The sequence below is a fragment of the Cupressus sempervirens genome, chromosome 11 (genome assembly GCF_028749045.1).
Source record: "Cupressus sempervirens isolate cs-2001-9-10 chromosome 11, ASM2874904v1, whole genome shotgun sequence".
Taxonomy (NCBI): Eukaryota; Viridiplantae; Streptophyta; class Pinopsida; order Cupressales; family Cupressaceae; genus Cupressus; species Cupressus sempervirens.
The window spans coordinates 644662378-644684583 of NC_143128.1; the positions used below are offsets into that span (position 1 = coordinate 644662378).

The 22206-nt window shown below is 32.6% G+C and overlaps 1 protein-coding gene across 2 annotated transcripts in view; it reads left to right on the forward strand.

Moving 5' to 3' along the window:
* Positions 1 to 362: 362 nt before the first annotated feature.
* The window catches only part of LOC149531408 (uncharacterized), a 31634-nt gene continuing 9790 nt past the window's right edge, over positions 363 to 22206 (forward strand). The window contains exon 1 of one of the 2 annotated variants that reach the window (XM_089810205.1): positions 363 to 1048. In XM_089810205.1, coding sequence (XP_089666331.1) covers positions 893 to 1048 — 156 coding nt within the window. In that variant the 5' untranslated portion in view covers positions 363 to 892. The remainder of the gene's footprint in view (positions 1049 to 22206) is intronic. The other variant, XM_089810206.1, reaches the window with a different exon arrangement.

The following is a 22206-nucleotide window of genomic DNA, read 5'->3' on the forward strand; positions in this document are numbered from 1 at the left end:
TTGTAAGATGAGTTGTCATTGGAGCGACATTTGAACAATATGAGGCATGAGGAGGTGCCGTCCTAAAGCAAAATGCTTTCTTTCACAGGGTCCACACAATAAAATCCAAGAACTTATACAAATCTATCACCACTTTGCCACATAATATAAACCTGAAAAATGGGGTTTTGCTTGATGAGGTGTCCTAGATTTCCAAATTGGGTAAGGTTTGTTCACAAGTCCACTCAGGCAACCAGACTGTTTATGGAAATTGGAAAATGGGTGACACCATTAGAGCCAAAAAAAAGGTGTAAAGAGGGTCCAGCAAGGCGAGGAATCATCATTTTATATGTCTTGACCATTGAATGGTGCTTGCTTGGTTGTATTGTTTGATGGAGAAATCTATTGAATTGGTCTTTTCTCATTGGTTGGATAATGAGCATTCTCATGATATGGACTTCTTGTGGGATTAAACAACCTACCCAGATAAAAATATTGGGTTGAATCTGCCAATTATTGCCATGTTTCTCCTTGGAGACTATATATATCCATGGGGGTTTTGATGGTTTTGATCAACCAGATGTTTGGACACTTTGTTCTCTAGGTTTTTACATGTTGGTGGGTAATAAAAAATGAACTGGTCGCTTTCCTTAAATATCAGCAGTACATAGTTTGGATTGGCCAAGGATTTCTCATTCCAACGGTTGGATTGAATGGCTTTCAGGGTTTTATAAGCTTTGTTTCTTACTGTTCTTGATTGTGTTATCATGAACTTGCAAGATATCAGCTTGGCAAGAACTACGGCTTCCACTCCTAAGAAGCAATTTCTACTGTTCCTACTCTCTTCTCCATGTTTTGTATGGGTTTGAAGCAATTATTTCAATGGGTTTGAAGTTTTGGGCATAAGAAGTATATGGAGAGTTTTGTACATATCATGGAGATGCCCCAGAAGAGTTTCAGTGCTTCCACTTGGTTTAACTTTCTAGAGCCAAAAGAAGAAAATTGTTGGGTTCGACCCGGAGATTACAGAGATGGGCCTCAATTCAAGCGTCTCAAAAGTGTTAACCAGGTTAGCAGTCTAACTCCACACATTTTCTTTCTTAATTTGGGTTCTAGATGCCAAAAGTAAGTAAACAAGTATTAGAACATGATTATAAAGTAAGTAAACAAGTACTAGAACATGATTATAATGTTGGTGTTCATGGTTTCTGATAATTGTATATAGACATGATTTCTTGCAGTTTATAATGTTAGTGTTCATAGTTTCTGATAATTGTTGTATGATTCAAACAACGAGATCTGTTATCAGTAGTAAAAAGCAAGACAAAGAACAGAATGGTAGATCATGTTGAACGTTTCAGACCAGATAAAATGATTTATAATCAGAAAGAAAAGAACAAAACAAAACGATAGATCATCTTGGTTGATCCAAAACATGATTAAAAAGGAAATAACATAATACCAATATTAAAAGCAATGCCCAATAAGTGTTAAAACTGCTTCTCTTTCCATTTTTTAATATTGTATTAAGAAAAACAAAACATTAGAAAAGGCTGAGACGAAAAAAAAACCAGAAGTGGCATGGACAAACACAGCTGCATAACAGCGAAAGTTTCAGTGTATTGTTTTGATATTATTTTAGTGATTTAATTTATGCAAAGGGCTCAGGTTTCATATCTCTATGATATTTCTTTGACCATGAGATTAGAGAATAGGGACCCACTTTATATATAAATTATGGTGATGATGTTTGGTGGCTTTTGGGAATTCAAAGGGCCGCCATATGTTTCGTAAGGATTGTATATTGTGAAGGCAGTCAACATCTCGAAACTCGGGTGGGGAAATGCTGCTTCTCACCTTGACCCATGCTGTCACCGTGTCATTCTATTATACATAAGTGGTGCCTCCTCACTGCATGCATAAAATTAGGTGTCCAAGTAAAAATAACACGCAACCCCTACCAAAAGTGAGAGGGATGTGGAAGACCCAAATAGGAAGAGAGTGGAGTGGTGGGGAAGACTGAGTGTGGACGAAATGCTTAGTTTAGTCAATATGTAGTCATTGTACAATCTGAGTTGACCTAATCATGGAGAATTTGTATTCTTGAAAGATAGGTCACAAGTTCAAATCTCATTGGGAGTAGGGTATGTAATTCGTGTTTGTAACAACTATGGCTAGTATGGCAGACTATAAAAGACAATTTATTGTCATAGTTGTTCAATATCGTAAGACCCTCATTTTTTATATTTTATAATGTAAAAATGTACACTCGACTATACTAATATGTTTTGAAGGTGCGTTAACATCTAGAGCGAAGTGTCAAAAGATTTTTTTAAAGATTTGACTAAAACTTAATATAAAAGTTCCTAGTTATTAAATTTTAACATATTATTTCCAGTATTACTAGAATATTGTATTTATATGTAAAATATAACATATATGCAACTTAAATTGACCAAATACCTATTACTATTTTTTAATAGTTGTGATAGTACTTGTTGATCTGATGTCCACACTTGTTGATTTCATGCCTACTATTTTTGGCAATATTGCACTCATAGTTGTGACTTTAAAGTCGTTAGTTCTATCATGACTATCTATAATTGAATGAAAGGTGTCCATTACTTCTAAAAAATAACGAGTTGTGTAATGGCACATCAACACACCAATAAACATGACTTAGTGCACATGTACTAGTCCAACATTTTCTAGTTGTTTTGGACATCTTAGCAAAAACAAAACATGTTGATTTGGCATCATATTTGATGATGTAGCCCTAAAACCTTGGTTTAAGTAGGGGACTTGCCTAGTATGGTACTATAAGAAAATTGGGAGTGATTTGAAATTTTCACATTTGATTTTGAGAAGCATGAAGTTAGGGTGCTCAATTGCTAGTCCTCTCCCCTAGTTTACTACTATTGGATTTGTCCTCTCTATCATTCAAAGTTGTGTATTAAAACCAATTCTCACAATCATATTAATGGACTTATTATGTGTGATATAGTCTTTTAACTCTCAATTATTCATATTTCTCACGTATACCCTTTTCATGTCTTTTGTATTTGTTTGTTGAAGATAAGGAACCATACTCTCCTTGGTGAGGGCATCTTATGAATTATAATTGAATACTTAAATAACAATATCATATTGTTCTAAAAAGTCAATTAATAATAGTCTACCTAAACTTGTATGAATTGTGATTGATTAAAAGGCTTATACATGACTCATTTTCAATCAAGAATCGCAAGTTAAAAAATGTACAATTTTTTTATATAAGCCAAACAAATTAAACATACCAATATATACAAAAGCTTAAGAATCTAGAGACCTATACCTAACAAATTATAAGAAAATTAGATCCTTTTAAAAAATCTATTTAAAACATGTATAAGTTATTCTACTAGAACTTTAAATCAAGATAAATTATAAATATGAAATATAAGAAAACCTATTAAAATATTAAAATATTAGAAATTATAAGTGTAAGAATTTTTCTATAACAACCCAAGATCTAGAGGCCAATGAATAGAACAAAAGAAAGAGAGAAAAAGATGGACAAGAATAATTCTTATTCACGTCAAGATGCAACAACTTTGTAAGCCACCTCTAAAGGCTTGATAAATAAGTGGTTGTGTGAAGTGAAAACATTATATTGTATTTTTCTCTTCCTTAGATAGTAAAATATGGGGACGATGATTGTTTATATGGTGGGTGTAGCCCATATTGGGTGAACCATGTTAAATCTTTGAGCTATTTGTTTTTTTCCCTTCTTTATTTTCATTATCGTATTATTGTTTATTGCTCATATCTGCCTAAACCCTAACAATTTGTAGGCCATGGAATGGTGAAACCAAACTCTACCCCTCGATACTCACCCACAATTTAAGAAAGATCAATATCATGTTGCTTATTACCATGGGAACAAATGGAGTTTGAATCAAGATAAAAGCTATAACCTAAAGTGGACTTACAATCATCAAGATCGCCACCCCAATCCAATACTTTGAAACCAATCAAGTCGAGTTCAGTGACTATTGAATAGTGAATCCCATAAGTATGCATTCCCTACATATGTAATGTAAGATGTACATTTGGTTTCCTTGTAATGAAGATATATGGTTCTTGTATAAAGTGTGAGACCATGCCAATTGCAAAGGATATGCCAATATGTGTATGAATCAAGTACATGAGACTATGAACAAGTTTGTAATACAATAAGATATCAACAAGTCATGTGGAGCACTTTTCTTAAAGCTCGACTCCTAAAAGGGAGGGAGTCAATGCAAGATTGCAATCAGTCATAGGAAACTGAGCAAGTAAATTAAGAGAATACTTAGACAATAGAAAGAATAATATCAAAAGAGGATAAGAGTGATCTCAATCCAAAGAAAGTAGTACAAAATACCCAATTTAGTCATAGAAAAATTTTCACACAAAGAATATATGACTCTACCACTAATGGGTGAAGTGCTCCTTGTTATGATCAATTCATCCAGATAGAGTACACAAGTATCAAATGTGATCATCCTACCACAAAGTGTAGACATTTAGATCTAAATGATACCCAATAAATCTTTTTGAGAGAAGATAGGAATCAATCTTGGCATACCAAGCACTAGGAGTTTGTTTGAGGCCATAGATAGACTTCCTCAATTCGCAAACCAAAGAATAATTGTGTATGAATCCTTGTGGTTGATACATTTAAATCTCATCATAAAGATATCTATATAGAAATGCACTCTTTACATCCATCTAATGTGCACCTCATACATAAGCCACAACAATAGCAAGAGTCAAATGAATCTAGTTCAACTTAGTTGTGAGTGTAAAGATGTGTGTATCATCAATACTTGGAACCTATGAGAAACCTTTAGCCACAAGCCAGTCTTTGTACTTATCCACACTTACATCCATTGTGAGTGTAGTTTGATATATCCACTTACATGAAACCATCTTTACTGCCCTGGGAAGAGGAAGTATAACACATGTATGATTTCAAAACAAGGAGCTACATTCTTCCTTCATTGTTGAAACCCATTTAGGAACTCTTGATGCTTCCTAAAATGACTGTGAATCATAAGTTGTAGCAATGTAAGTGTGTGGACAATTTTGATGTTGTTATTGTGTTCTTTGCATGTCTTAAAGATCCCCCACAATAGAACAAGTCAACTCAATAGCCTATTAAGCCCAACAAGGTCTAGTAGAAGATGAAGAAGTATCCTTAACTATAACTAGACCTTGTGAAGGTGTAAGCTTGCAATCTGGGTTGAGTAGAATCATCATCTAGGTCACTATCATCACAATCTTCTATGGAAGAAGGATTCAGATGATTAGAGACGAAGATAGAAAAGATTTCCTCAAATTGAACACTCCTCTCAATAAATATCTCATGAGTACTCGGATCCAAATGTGTAAATGCCTTAACAATGCCAAGATATCCAATAAATATGCAAGGCCTAATGAGGTTCCAATTCCATGTGTTTCTATGTATAGGTATGTGTGCCCAAGCTAGACAACCAAAACCTTTAAAGTATCTCACAATTAATTTTCTATGACACCAAGCCTCAAAAGGAGTGATACCCTTCAAAGCCTTGTGCACAACCTAAATTTGGATTAATGTGGCACAACTAATAGCTCTTTTTCAAAAAGATAGACCAAGAGACTTGATACGAATCATGTAGCTAGCCATCTCCTTAAGGGTTCTATTTTTTCTTTCTATAAGACCAATTTTTTGTGGAGTGTAGGAAATTGGGTGCTAAAAATCAATCCCCTCAAGTGTTCACATATTTGATTCCATTGTTTGTACATAGAATCTTGACTTGCTTCTCGAATTGTTTCTCAATGCAAGCCTTGAAGGAAAGAAACTTGTCAAAAACTTCACTCTTGTAACCAAGAAAGTAGACCCATGTGAAGTGGGGAGTAATCATCAGTAAAAGTGAGGACATAGCTAGCCTTTCTAAATGATGGAAGTAGAAAGGGGTCTAGTGTATCATTGTGAAGTAATTGAAGAACCTTGAAATCTCTCCAAGGGTTTCCTTTATCACACTTCTCTTCTAGATGTTTTCCCATGGAACACATTGAATATATACCATTTGAAATTTTGATTAGAGGTAGACCTATAAAGATATTCTCGATGCTAAGTCATTGAAGATAGTGGTAATTGATATGTTAAAACTTCACCTAGCATTGCTTACTTCTTAAATTTGAATGGAGGGAAAGTTTGTAGACGGAAACCAAGACATAAAGTAGAAGAACATGAGTAAAACCTCATGTTGTGATCATATTTTCCAACTACAACCAAAATATCATCCTTGACTTTTTTAAAGATGATTGGATCAAGAATAAAATCAACTCTATTTTCATCTCTATAGTGAGTAATTTGGTAAATTAAAAGTAGGTTAAGTTAGGAACATAGAGGACAACTGAACCTTTTCCTTCAACTTCAACTTAAGTATCATCTCTTATGAATATGTGATGTATCAATAGATGTTGATGAGTATATTTTCTCATTTTTAAAACCAATGTGATGAATGACACATGAGTAGGGTATCCATTCTCATGAAGATCTTGTAGTTGTCACAAACACTTTCCCTTTTACGTTTCAATTGTGAGGAAGTGGAATCCTTTTTGTTGTAGGTGGATGGAAAATTATTCTTGGTAAATTATTTCAACACATCTATTTTATTAGAGTGAAAAAGATGCTCATTGTGACCAAATTCCTTGCAATATGACTAAGTCAGCCTCTCCTTAGTTGAAATTCCTTTCTTATTGGAAGAAGATGAAAATTTTCCCTCTTATGAAGAGGAAGATTGTGATTTCTCTTGTAGTGCATTTTTCTTACCATGCTTATGCTTTTTGTGAGAACCCTTTCTTGATTAGACACCAAATTTGTGAACTTTCAAGACTTAAGAATTCTTGTGTTCATCAGTTTTAATTGCTTTAAAAGTTGAAACAAAACTTGTATGTTATGAAGGAAGCTTGTCTAAAAACTTGAAGACTAACTATGTATTATTATTCTCAATACCACAATCTTTCAGTTATGCTCTAATCTCATTTATCTTATAAACATAGTCTTGAATTGTTTTAGATTTCTTAGGATCCAAGATGATAAGTTCACTATCAACTTTATATACCTTAATCTCACCCACTTCACCATACAATCGTTCAAGTTTACCTATGCTTCCCTAATTATCTTACACTTGGCAACTAAAAGATGAGATCAAGAGAAATGTATTTTCTCAAATTACTGAGAGCCATATAATTTTTGATGAGTCATTTAGCTTTCATATTAGGATAAACCTCAGGGTTTGATCTTTTTGCAATTATTGCATTAGAATAATGATTCAAGCTTATTTTTCTATTAATTTACTTGATACAATCTTTCCATGTCTAAATTTAGGAGCGTCCAAAATTGGAAATGGAAAGAGTGCCAAAGAGAGAGAGCCACAACCAAAAAAGACACCCCCCCAATTCACTTAATCAAACCCACCTCTCCCTACCCCCCACAATATGTGTGTGTGTGTGTATGTGTTATTTATTTATTTGTGTGTGTGTGTGTGTGTGTGTGTGTGTGTGTGTGTGTGTGTGTGTGTGTTTGTGTTTAGAGAGAGAAAGAGAGAGATAATTTTGGTATTCAAATTTTGGTAATTATAACTACCTATGCATGCATGCATGCATGTATAGAGAGAGAGAGAGAGAGAGAGAGAGAGAGAGAGAGAGAGAGAGAGAGAGATGGTTTTGGTATTCAAATTTTGGTAATTACAACTACCTATGTATGCATGCATCCATGGAGAGAGAGAGAGAGAGAGAGAGAGAGAGAGAGAGAGAGAGAGAGAGAGAGAGAGAGAGAGAGAGAGAGAGAGAGAGAGAGAGAGAGAGAGAGAGAGAGAGTTGATTTTGGCACTTTATACTTAGTGTGTGCACAATCGCCACTTTCCAAGAAAGAGAAAAGTGGTATTCAAATTTTGGTAATTACAACTACCTTGATGGAGCCAAATGAGACTTTAATAAATATTGCTAAAGGTCCAACTAAAATCATAACATTACATTGATCATAAATGGATGGTCAAAAAGATCAAATTGTGAAAGTAATATTTCTACCTGAAATGACAAGAAACTTATAGAGAATTATGAAGGTAGACAAAAAATTATGCAATTATAAAAAATAGTACCTAAAACTGTAATTGCATGAGTCTGAATGGAGCCTTTGAAGTTGCAAAATTGAAAATTCAATAGTTACAATTTCCAAAAACTAAGAATTTGGAAAATTGATAATTGAAAATTGAATAGGTATAATCAAAAAATTCCTATGCTAGTGCAAACAGTGCAAAATTCTGCCCAATTTTTTTTTAAATGCTCTCAAAAAAGGCCTTGGGAAAACCAAGATATGAGCCTTCAAAGTTGGACTACAAAATTGAAAAGCTCAATGAGGAGGGGTCTCAAATTTTCATAACGGGTTGATGCTAGTAAGTTGCTACATTAATTTTGATGATTGAATGATCATCATAGTTAATTGTGCACAAACGATGTGTTAACATGTGGCACAAGTTGGTGTTGATTATGCATTGTGTGTCATAGAGGTCAAGAAGTCATTGGTGAGGATAGTAAGTGATTGGTAGTGGGGGGATAGTTTGAAACCATCTAATAGTGGAAGTGGTGGGGCTTGGTAACCATTAAGTAACTAGAGCACGTGTGTGAGTGTCGTAAAGGAAGCCAACTATGAGTGTTTCCAAAAGGATGGAGGATGGTGGGGTTAACTATGTATGGATTATTCTTGGGATCAATAGAAAATTAAAACATGAGACAAAGAAAATGGGGATACATGTGGGGATGGTTCTATTTTTGTAGACCACCCCACAATGAAAAACATTTTTTTTATTTGATAATTTTGGTAATTGGGAAAAAACCTTAAAATAAAAACTATGAACTCAAAAGAGTTTGGAAAAAATTTCAAAGAATTGTTGTTTTCCAATAAAAGCTTATATCATGCACATGTTGGTTGTATGGTTTGCCAGTGTAAAATTGTTTTACCCTTGAAATATTTTTGTCCCAAAATGGGAAAAATTATACTCAAAATCCACCAAAATGGCCTCCTAGATGTAATGATGAGGTTAAATCTAGTGCAAGATGATTGTAATTAAAAATAAAAGAATTGGTCCTCAAATTTGCCAATATGCCCTCCTTTAATTTTGCCAAGACCTCTCCAACAAAACTACTCAAAAACACTCCAATGATTATGATGCCATGTGAGAATTTGACTGTAAAAACAATGCAAGCTCTAGAGGCCAGTGAATAGCAAAAAAAGAAAGAGAGAGAAACATGTACAAGAAAAAACTATACTCTTATCAAGATGCAATTATTGAACTATTGAACTAAACTAACAGTGTACATGCTCCTACTTATATACACAAGAAAATAAGAGGAGAGTACCCAAGGATAATATGTGGCTCGATGAGACACAAGGTTAGGTGGGATAAAATAATAGATAATTTTGTTAAATGTGGATAACCAACCAAAGGTGAAAGTCTCATTTCATTATAAATGGATACAAAATTGTGATAACTAAATCACACCACCAAAGGTGGATACAAAAATAAAAACTATGAACTAAAAAGAGTTTGGAAAACAATTCAAAGAATTGTTTTTCAATAAAAGACTATATCATGCACATGTTGGTTGTATGATTTGTTAGTGTAAAATTATTTCACCCTTGAATCGACTATATCCCAATATGGACAAATTTATAGTCAAAATTCACCAAAACGACCTCTTAGATGTAATGATGGGGTTAACTCCCAAAAAAAACTACTCAAAGACACTCCAATGATTATGATGCCATGTAAGAATTTGACTGTAAAAACAATGCAAGATCTGGAGGCCAGTGAATAGCACAAAAAGAAAGAGAGAGAAAAATGGACAAGAAAAAATTATATACTCTTATCAAGATGCAATAATTGAGCTAAACTAACAATGCACATGATCCTGCTTATATACACAAGAAAATAAGAGAAGAGTACACAAGGATAATATGTGGCTCAACAAGACACAAGGTTAGGTGGGATAAAATAATAGATAATTTTGTTAAATGTGGATAACCAACCAAAGGTGTCCAAGTCTCATTCCACTATAAGTGGATACAAAATTGCGATAACTAAAAAATTATTGGTCCTCAAAGTTGCCAATATGCCCTCCTTTAATTGTGCCAAGACCTCTCTAAGAAAACTACTCAAGACACTCCAATGATGATGATACCACATAAGAATTTGACTATAAAAACAATGCAAGATTTGTAGGTCAATGAATAATACATAAAGAAAGAGAGAGAAACATGGACAAGAAAAAACTATAGTCTTGTCAAGATGCAATAATTTAATTTTTGAACTAAACTAAGTACAATGTACATGTTCCTACTTATATACGCAAGAAAATAAGAGAAGAGAGTACAAAGGGATGATATGTGGCTCAACAAGATGCAAGGTTAGGTGGGATAAAATAATAGATAATTTAGTTAAATGTGGATAACCAACCAAAGGTGGAAGTGTTATTCCACTATAAGTGGATACAAAAATGTGATAACTAAATCCGACCACCAAAGGTGGAATTTCTCCTACAACCATGATACACAATTTCCTAAGTGTCTCATATGAAAACTGCTATAAAATGCATTATTCTAAGTTAATTAATGTATAATTGTATGAGAAGATAATCGCACCAACAATAAGAAAAAAATATACTCAGTTAAAGTATAAATATTAAAATTCCACCATATAATAGGGTATGTGCAGGATCATGGTGTGCCAAAAAGTGGCGATCTGAAAAATATGTAGTTCTGAAATGCCTCAAAGAATTTCAAAATCTATTCCAACTTTTTTCCCACCCATCCTAATACTAAAAGAAAAAAATTAATACCTTTATAATTCCTACTATATCTTTCGACACCAACCTTATATGGTCATCTTTAAAACATCCCGAAAATGTGTTTTTGGCATGTTCTTATGTGTTTTTTTACTTCGAGCATGTAGCTGACAACTTTTTTTTAACCAAAATTTGATGTAATGAAAATGGTTTCTTAATAATGTTCTTAGCTTTTCATAAATGTAAGGTTTTTCAAATTATGAGTTCAGTAAGTAATTATTACTTATTTTCTAATGGAGTTAGCTACAAAGTGTTGATTGACGTACTGGTTGAAAAATAGCTATAACTTTCAAACCGTATAAGATTTGTGAAATCCAAAAGATGCGTCACATTCTATGCTTCAACTAGTATAAGAAAAAAAAAAAAAAATTAATTTTGATTTTTTTTGAACTAGTTAAGGTGGTCAGACTTGGGAGTTTTTTAATTCTGAAAATAGTTTAGTAGAAAATTCATAATTAATTATTTATTTGGAATAAAAATTTCCAAAAATATGCATCACATCTAGGCATGAGTTTAATTTTTATATCTAAAATTATATTTAAAAATATTATCATTTCATTATGATTAAGGTGGTCAGACATACACCTACTTTTTATTTTCACCCTAAAATTTTTGTAGTACTGCATTAAAATCCAAACTTTTGACCAATCAAATTTTTTTTTCTCTAGATAAGGCCTTGTATTTTAGAAACTAGATTCAATTTCCTATAGATTATTTTCTTACAACTTTTTGATATAAAGTCCATAAACACTTTAAAATTATGTGTCAAGTTGACATAACCCTGATTTGCTAGTTTTTCACTGCCACTTAAGGCCATAGTTTGGTACACCATGATCCTGCACATACCCAATATGTAAGTCATAAATTCTAATAAAAAATAAGAAATAATGACAGGACATTAAAATTCTAAACCCTTGGGCAAATTTAAAATTTTCCCTAGGAAGAAACCCACAATCTTTTCTAGAAAATAATGTATTATGAAAGGAAAGCTCACCCCTGAAAAAATATCTATCCGAATAGACCAAGTAAAAACACATAACAAGTAATAGAATTGACATAGAGACTATGCACTTTTGAGATGTGAGCTTTCCTCCCAAGAAAGAATTTGTCTTCATTTGCCTTATAGGGTTTCTTTGGATTACGTGGCAATTCTTTTATAAGTAATGGTCATATCTGGCTTGAAAATATGGCCTTGTCACAACATACAAATGTTGGAACACCTAACCAAAATCTACTTTATTGATATCTTCAAATTTTGCATCATTGACATAGGGAAATGTACTAGAGTAGTCATTATAGATAAATTAAATCAATATTTTTATACTATACATCAAATTTCAACGATTTTTTTTGGTCTCCATATCCAACTTAATTGCTTATAGCTATTGGTATAGCTTATGGGTAGTAACATTTCACATAGTGAGTTTCATTATGTGTGCAAAGGTACAAAAGTAATCCACACCTAGTAATCATACACTATAACCACCTCAATATTTCCCAATATTTATGCACAAATACCCTAGTAATCACACACTGTGGGTACCGATAAAGTTGCACAACTACTCTAATTAAAGTCTATGAATTCTAAAATTTACTAGGGTACAAAGGGGTGGCTATTGGTGCATGTTAAATTTATCAATGGGCTTTTAGTTATCATATTTTTTGGTCTTTCTAAAGCATGGTTGTGGGGCTTGGTAATTGTTAAGTAATTAGAGCATATGTGCGAGTGTCGTAAAGGAAGCCAACTATGAGTGTTTCCAATAGGATGGAGGATGGTGGGGTTAATTGTGTATGGATTATTCTTGGGATCAATAGAAAATTAAAATGTGAGACAAAGAAAATGGGGATACATGTGGGGATGGTTTTGTTTTTGTAGACCACCCCACAATGAAAATTTTTTTTTTTATTTGATAATTTTGATAATTGGAAAAAACTTTATTTAATAAAAACTATGAAATCAAAAGAGTTTGGAAAAAAATTCAAAGAAATTTTGTTGTTTTTCAATAAAAGCTTATATCATGAACATGTTGGTTATATGGTTTGCCAGTGTAAAATTGTTTTACCCTTGAAATATCCTTGTCCCAAAATGGGAAAAGTTATAGTCAAAATTTACCAAAACAACCTCCTAGATGTAATGATGAGGTTAAATCTAGCGTAAGATGCTTGCAATTTTTTAAAAAAATTGGTCCTCAAATTTTCCAATGTGCCCTCCTTTAATTTTGCCAAGACCTCTCCAACAAAACTACTCAAAGAAACTCAATGATTATGATGCCATGTAAGAATTTGACTGTGAAAACAATGCAAGATCTGGAGGCCAGTGAATAGCACAAAAAGAAAGAGAGAGAAACATGGACAAGAAAAACCTACACTCTTATCAAGATGCAATAATTGAATTGTTGAACTAAACTAACTATGTACATATTCCTACTTATATACACAAGAAAATAAGAGGAGAGTACACAAGGATAATATGTGGCTCGACGAGACACAAGGTTAGGTGGAATAAAATAATAGAAATTTTCGTTAAATGTGGATAACCAACCAAAGGTGGAAGTCTCATTCCACTATAAGTGGATACACAATTGTGATAACTAACTCACACCACCAAAGGTGGATACAAAAATGAAAACTATGAACTAAAAAGAGTTTGGAAAAAAATTCAAAGAATTGTTTTTTAATAAAAGATTATATCATGCACATGTTGGTTGTACAATTTGTTAGTGTAAAATTATTTCACCCTTGAATCGACTATGTCCCAATATGGGCAAATTTATAGCTAAAATTCACCAAAACAACCTCCTAGATGCAATGATGGGATTAAATCTCCAACAAAACTACTTAGAGACACTCCAATGATTATGATGCCATGTAAGAATTTGACTATAAAAATAATGCAAGATCTAGAGGCCAGTGCATAACACAAAAAGAAAGAGAGAAATGTGGACAAGAAAAAACTATACTCTTATCAAGATGCAATAATTGAACTGTTGAACTAAACTAACAATGTACATGTGTTCCTACTTATATATGCAAGAAAACAAGAGGAGAGTACACAAGGATAATATGTGGCTTAATGAGACACAAGGTTAAGTGGGATAAAATAATAGATAATTTCATTAAATTTGGATAACCAACCAAAGGTGGAAGTCTCATTCCACTATAAGTGGATACAAAATTGTGATAACTAAAAAATATTGGTCCTCAAAGTTGCCAATGTGCCCTCCTTTAATTGTGCCAAGACCTCTCCAAGAAAACTACTCAAAGACACTCCAATGATTATGATACCATGTAAGAATTTGACTATAAAAACAATGCAAGATCTATAGGTCAATGAATAATACATAAAGAAAGAGAGAGAAACATAGACAAGAAAAAACTATAGTCTTGTCAAGATGTAATAATTGAACTTTTGAACTAAACTAAGTACAATTTACATGTTCCTACTTATATACGCTAGAAAATAAGAGAAGAGTACACAAGGATGATATGTTGCTCAACAAGATGCAAGGTTAGGTGGGATAAAATAATAGATAATTTAGTTAAATGTGGATAACCAACCAAAGGTGGAAGTATTATTCCACTATAAGTGGATACAAAAATGTGATAACTAAATCAAATCACCAAAGGTAGAATTTCTCCTACAACCATGATACACAATTCCCTAAGTGTCTCATATGAAAACTACTATAAAATGCATTATTCTGAGTTAATTAATGTATAATTTTATGAATAGTTAATCACACCAACAATAAGAAAAAAAATACTCACTTAAAATATAAATACTAAAAACCTACCTCTAAAAAATATGTAATGCAAAAATTCCACCATATAACATATGCAAGTCATAAATTCCAATAACAAATAAAAAATAATGACAGGACATTAAAATTCTAAACCCTTGGGCAGGTTTAAAATTTTCCCTAAGAAGAAACCCACAATCTAATGGAGGTGGGAAGAACTAGTTGTTTAAGCATTTCTAGAAAATAATGTATTATGGAAGGAAAGCTCGCCCTTGAAAAAAATATCTAGCCGAATAGACCAAGTAAAAACGCATAACAAGTAATAGAATTGACATAGAGACTATCTACTTTGGAGATGTGAGCATTCCTCCCAAGAAAGAATATGTCTTAATTTGTCTTATAGGGTTTCTCTGGGTTACAGGGCAATTCTTTTATAAGTGATGGTCATATATGGCTTGAAAATATGGCCTTGTCACAACATACAAATGTTGGAACACCTAACCAAAATCTACTTTATTGATATGTCTTCAAATTTTGCATCATTGACATAGGGAAATGTACTAGAGTAGTCATTATAGATAAATTTCAATATTTTTATACTATACATCAAATTTCAACGATTTCTTTGTTCTCCATATCCAACTTAATTGCTTATAGCTATTGGTATAGCTTATGGGTAGTAACATTGCACATAGTGAGTTTCATTATGTGTGCAAAGGTACAAAAGTAATCCACACCCAATAGTTATGCACAAATGCCCTAGTAATCATGCACTACAGGTACCAATAAAGTTGCACAACTACTCCAATTAAAGTCTCTGAAATCTAGTTACTAGGGTACAAGGGGGTGGCTATTGGTGCATGTTAAATTTATCAATGGGCTTTTAGTTATCATTTTTTTGGTTTTTCTAAAGAATGGTTGCATTGATGCCCATCTCTGACCCTTGGTAACACATCTTGGAGACCAAGACATGTCTGGACAATACTAGAGACATTGTCAAAGATGTCTTTAATTACAAGAGAGTTTCAATTGTGGTTTCTTGAAGACTCCACAATCTCCCTTGTTAAAGATGTTGACTCCCACACATACAAAAATACATAAAAGTTAAAAGTTAAATGTATTAGTTACTGAATAATCACACCACAAAAGGGAAATAGGAGTCAACACTAGCTAACGAGACTACAAGTATATGTCATTTAGATATTTGCATTTCGATGCAAAGCTCAAAAGATATTCACATTTTCTATGTTCTTGTTATTGCTATTTTAATTTGTTTATGCGGACTTTGTGATATACAATGGGCATGAATTCTATTAGATCCTTAAGAATTAAGAATTTTCCTATGATATGTATTTTCTATATTCATTCTTGTGTGTATGTCTATATTCATATTCTCATATATATAATCTTTACTCACATTCTCAGTTATATAATTACATAGAATAGCAAAAGGGTTTGCAGCATTGAAATATTCAACTGGTTGGTCTAGACTATTGATTTCAATTTTCTTATACACTTCGTCTATATTCATATTTGGTTTTACAAATATAGGCCTATTTTTAGATTTTATATAAATTACCAAAATATATTTTGAAAATTAGCATCACTAGGCACCCTCGTCTTTTGTTTAGAAAAATAGCCATACCAATGGTGGTAACACTTGTAGTGGTTCAACCTTGCTTTAAAGTTTTTAATTAAGAAATTGGGTGAAGGATGAATAAGCAATCATTAGAACTATTGGAATATTATAATGTTTCTTTAATTGTCATCTTAGTTGATATTTAGTTTATTAGGTAATTTCTATTTTCGTCTTTAGTTCATGATTGTTTCTTTTAGAAATGTTAATTTTGTAAATCTATATTGGAGCTTTCATCTTCTATATTTAACAACAACATTTTACCATAACATGTTATCGACTCAAATTTGACATATTTTTAAAGAAAAATTCGAGCCTCTTCTGATCTAGAATTTTAAATTAAAATCGTTAATTTGTGGTTCGTCTTTGAAGATTTTTGTTGAAAATTACAAGCCTGGTCAAGAGTTTAGATTGTATGGTTTCTTGGTTTGTGTAAAAGTATGATTTTTGAGGGTTGCATGTACTTGCATTTTTGTTGCATGTGCTTTCTTTTGAGTTGCATGTTCTTGCATGTATTGTTTGAACATGTGAAGTCTTATATTTTACCACATGAAAGTTTTTCTATTATGTATATTATTTTTTCCTCCAAAATTATCTAATGGATTTTCATGATTGTTTTACCTTGAAATTTTTTTGATGAGTTTTAATAACATTTTTCCTCAAGTAACTATCTAGGGAGTCTCAAGTACCTCTATCTTGGTTCAACTTTGCTTTAAAGTTTGTAATTAAGAGATTGGGTGAATGACAAGTGGTCATTAGAACTATTAAAATGCTTCCATAGTGATCATCTTAGATAATCTTTAATTTATTAGGTAGTTTTAATTTTCATTTTTAGTTCATGATTGTTTGTTTTAGAAACATCATCATTGTGTGTGTGTATATACATATCTGTGTGTGTGCGCACGCACACGTGTCAAGTTTTCATCTCTTTTGTTAAATAACAACGTCGATTTACCATAACATGGTATCAATGTGGATCGATGGGATTTCATGAAGGGGTCGATGAGATTTCATAAAATTTGACAAAAATTTTAAGAAAAAATTTGAGCCTCTTCTAATTTGAATTTTTCTATTTTTTGAAATAAAAATGATTAGAGGTAATTTATGAAAAAAATTGTAGTTTGTCTTTGAAGTTTTTGTTGAAAATCACAAGCTTGGTGGAGAATTTTAATTGAGTGATTTCTTGATTTGAGCAAAAGTTTGATTTTCGAGGGTTGTATGTACTTGCATGTTTCATGTACTTGCATGTGTTGTTTTACCATATAAGTGTCTCATGTTTTTCCACACAAAAGTTTATCTGTTGGGTTTATAAAAATTTTCTAAAAAATTATCTTATGGGTTTTCATAAATTTTTCCCTTGAATTTTTTTTGATGAGTTAAATCTTTTCTTCAAAAAATATCTAGTGGGTTTATAATTTTTCCCTCAAAATTTATCTACAAGGGTTTCTAATTTTTTTCTCAAAAATTATTCAATTTGGTTTTATCATTTTTTCTCAAAAATGAAGTTTTGTATTATCTTATTGTTGTCTAGTTTTGATCAAATTTCACATCAAAAACTGTGTCTAGTTTTCCTAGGTTTTCTCATTAAAAAATTGTGGCTTTTTGTAGTTTGTTTATATTAATAGACATTTAGATTAATTGTTTGCAAGGGAAGGATATTAGGAGTTATTATTGGGGCATCATACTCATCTGCAAAGTTTGGAGGGTTTATCAAATTTTCCTCAAAATCGTAGTAGTTGTTCTCGATATGTCTTTGTCTTTAGCTATAGGGAAGGGTAGCTTTTTTATCCAACACCAAGTTTGATGTTTTATGACAATTTCTAATTAGATGTTTTGTTGATTCTACGAGGGTTGATAGACTCATGTCAGTGGCATTGTCTTGTAGCTTGTTGCAAATCATTTTGAAAAGGGGACAACCTTCACTATTTCTTTTATTTTTTATGGCTTCTTGGTCATTAATACTTTGCAAATCCAAGGAGCACATTAATACAAATAGAATGTTTTAAATAATTTGTGACTAAAAGACCGAAGTTAGACAATGACCATTAAGGAAAGGTATTAACATATTATAATGTTGTCAAGTAGGAGATATTTTCCACAGATAGTCAAATTGTGATATCGCTAGCAAGATTTAGCTGTGTAATTTTTGAGTCAAACTCATTGACCAATGATTCATGAGTATTGATTCACAAGAATCCATCTCTCATGAAAATAAATGGAACTCTTAGCACTCATTGGATCTAGGTGATGCTTCTTTAATGATCATCGTAGTTAATATTTAGTTTATTTAATGATCATCTTAATAAATATTTAGTTTCAATTTTTACCTTTAATTCATTATTGTTTCTTTTTGAACCAATCTACTATTTTTAATAGCAACAACAAAAATTTATCATAACAAGAACATAGTACACTACTAAACCCATTCTCCTTACTCTCTTTAAAAAGTAAGTATAAAAATGAGATATTATGCCCAATTCCGAAATGAATGGTGTCCGAGACAAAATGCTTCTTAAGTTTTTATTAATACCTTTCTTATATTTAACCGCCAAATGCAATTGTCGGAAAGCCTCGTCCATTTATGATGTCTTCTTGCTACATTTCAAATAATAATAATGCTTCACTTTTTGGACTGCTTGGATGAGGACGGATAACTTTTCATGATAGGGAGATGATCGAAGTTGTCCCATGGTGAAGTTTTGAATGGCAATGTTAAAGTTTTTGGCCTTCCAATAGGAATAATCCCATGGCATGGTAGATTTTATTTATCCTACATTGCTTCCAAGGCAATATGAGTACATTGCTGATTTTATGTTTCAGCTTATTGAATGTAATTTACTGATATTTTCCCAATGGAAGTAACTTACCATCTATGGTTATGGCAAGAAATTGACCCATAATTGATAATTGATGAGAAAGGTGCAATCAACTTTCTCAAAGCCCTGGACAATACCCATAAAAGAGTCACAAAGCGTCTAGTCTTAGTTACATTGGAATATTTTTCGTCTCCTTGCAATGAATTAAGTTTGTCATACATACTCATCCCTCCATGGGCTTTGTGTTAGCCTGACTTGAAATCCAACTCGGTCATATCTTGCATGCACAATCATTTCAACAAGTTATTGTCTTTCTTGAGACCTTGACAGTTATATACATTCTCATTCTCCATGTCCCTCGTTTCTATAGCAAAACATTAATGGGAGAACAACCCTGAGATGGATTAGATCTAATAACTTCTTGCTCCAGCATGCCTTGGTATTGTGTCTTAACTTCCCTCACTTCAATTAAGACTGTTGATTAGATCCCAATGTTTTGGAGTGCGGTACTCGATGGATTTAATGCTGTCTCATATGAAGAATGCGCTCTGGATACTACAACACTTTTTAAAATGACTCAATATTCAACTATTACTTGAGGTTCTTTGTTATTGCACCATCAGATATTTGGGCCGTCTCAACTTCCACCACCTCATCGTGTTTCTCTCTCAATAAAAGCACTGCAAATCTACCACCAGTATTTATGGAGTTCCTCTCGTTGGTCAGCAGAGACAAATGTGAGTTTGGTCTTGATGATTCTAATGATGTTCTCAATGATCTCTTAGTAGGTGGAATGGATCCTTGGCTAATCAATGCAATCTAAAGGTTCTCAATTCCTTCATAAAATTTGGAACACGAAAAGGTCTAACTTGTATCCTAAAGGAAGCGTTGGGTGTTGTAAATGAACTAAGCTAACAATTCGAACATGACTAAATCTGATAGAATACAACAAATGCAGCATTAAACACACAAACAGTAAAACAGATCTAGAATCTAAACACAGAAGAACTTGATTGACTGTGATAGACAGAAGCGTTGGATGCTCATTTCCTAAGGGAGATAAAGAAGCTCTGTACATGGGCTTAAGTAAGTCAAACATCATATTGGACTTTCCATCTTCACAGCAACAATGATTTGTTGCTAGATAGAGTGTATGTTCTTACAAGGAATCAATCATAAATATTAAAATAACATAATAGGTTAGGTATGAAATCTGCTTGAGGAGCTCCACAGAAAGGTGGTTATGCAATGCTCTTTTGAAAGTCCGTAAGGGTCCATTTGGTTGCTGGAATATAAATTAAGCATTGGCATTCAGAATGCTGGCTTTGGGATTCTGGAAATTGGAATCCAGATTATGATTAGGGAATCCAATTTGAGACTGTTTGGTTGACCAAGAATTCATTGTGAGAATACAAATTTCCTCCGTTTGGTTGCACATTGTAGAATTGGAATACTCGCCAAAATAACATGCAAAATACTATCATCCAACTGTAGCATTATCATCATGCAAAAAAATTTAATACTTATTTGGTTTGTTGAAGTCCAAACATTTTTAACAAGTATAAAAATATTAAGTCATGTTGAAAGTAAACATTATCATAATGGATGTGGACAAGATTGTACGAATGGATACTAAAACTTTTATGACTCTTGCTCTATAAAAAAAATACCATTGATTATAATTCACATAATTACTGATATGAAATATGTATATTGTTCAAGTCTCATTGAATGAATCCGAATCACAAGAATTGGTGAAATAAGAGTCAGAAACATCCCATTAAAAATATATATATATTTGTAGAGATCCAATAAAAAAATTGATCATCACAACATTCAAACTCACAGGTGCAAAGTCTAAATTTTTATATTAATTTTTTACGAAATCTTACTTTGAAACACTTTTATGCCAGAAAAAAAATCAATAAGTAGATTGTTTTTGCCCTGCATACAATTCATTTAATTGAAAAACAATGTATGTGAAAAAGTTATTTCACCAAACTTTTTTGCAGTAACTACTGAGGCGGATCAGGCGGAAAAACCCTGATAAATTACTCAACAGTGGCAAATATATGAGCAAGTAACAGCGGAAATTTTTTCAAATTTTTTCCCCCATTTAAAAAAATTAAATTTCAAACATTAGTGCAAAAAAGGTGCCCCCAAATGGGCATCCGAAAGCCAAACCCAATCAAATTTTACTTTAGTTGAAATCTTCATTTTCAAAAAATGGGATTTAAAATGGGAATTTGGAATCCTTGTTTTGGGGGTCGAATGGGGATACCGGATTCCACTTTTTTCCATTTCCAATTCCGATTGTGCGGACCCAAACAATGGATTAGAATTCTTTTAGAATTTCGAATGCCAATTCCATTCTAATTCCAGCTACCAAACGGACCCTTAGTGTTAGTGCAATAATATAATGACATCCGTAAATGAGAAAAATGAATCAAAATTTTGAATGTAACTTCGCTGTAATGAAATTGTAGAAGTAGCATGCTTCTTGTCTTCTGCTATATAGTTTAAATTTTTAAAAGCTCTTTCCTCGCATGATTGTTGTAGATGTTATAAAGGATAAGAGGTGCCTTTTATATATGGATCACAAAGGTTGAATTAGGTGTACGCTGACAAGTAATGATCAAAGGTAAAGATTGAGACGGGATCATTATGATAGAACGACACTCAAACACCCCATATTTTAACCCATTTTGTTGGAACTAGGGTGTTGTGTATTGTGTCCACCCAAAATGGGCCTCCGAGAGGGAGAACCAAGCATCGGGGCCCTTAATATAGGACCTCGTCTTGGGTTTCACATATGAGAGAGTTGAAGTGTAGGGTAATCGGCAAATATTTAAGGATACTATAGAACATAAATGGCCTTAAAATGAACTAGGGAAATGTATACTAAAGCAAGTACCAAAAAGAACCTAAAATTATTAGGGAAACAATTCACGATGCTATAGTAGGTCATTCAAATCAAGAATTGCGGGTATAACAGTCCATTGTGGTTGACCAAATTGATCCTGATTTTTCTCGATTTTCAATCTTTTGTTCTGAAAAAAATTCTGAAATTGGGGGAAATGATGATAAAGCTAGTCCAAAGCATAAAGGAGTGTTTCACTTG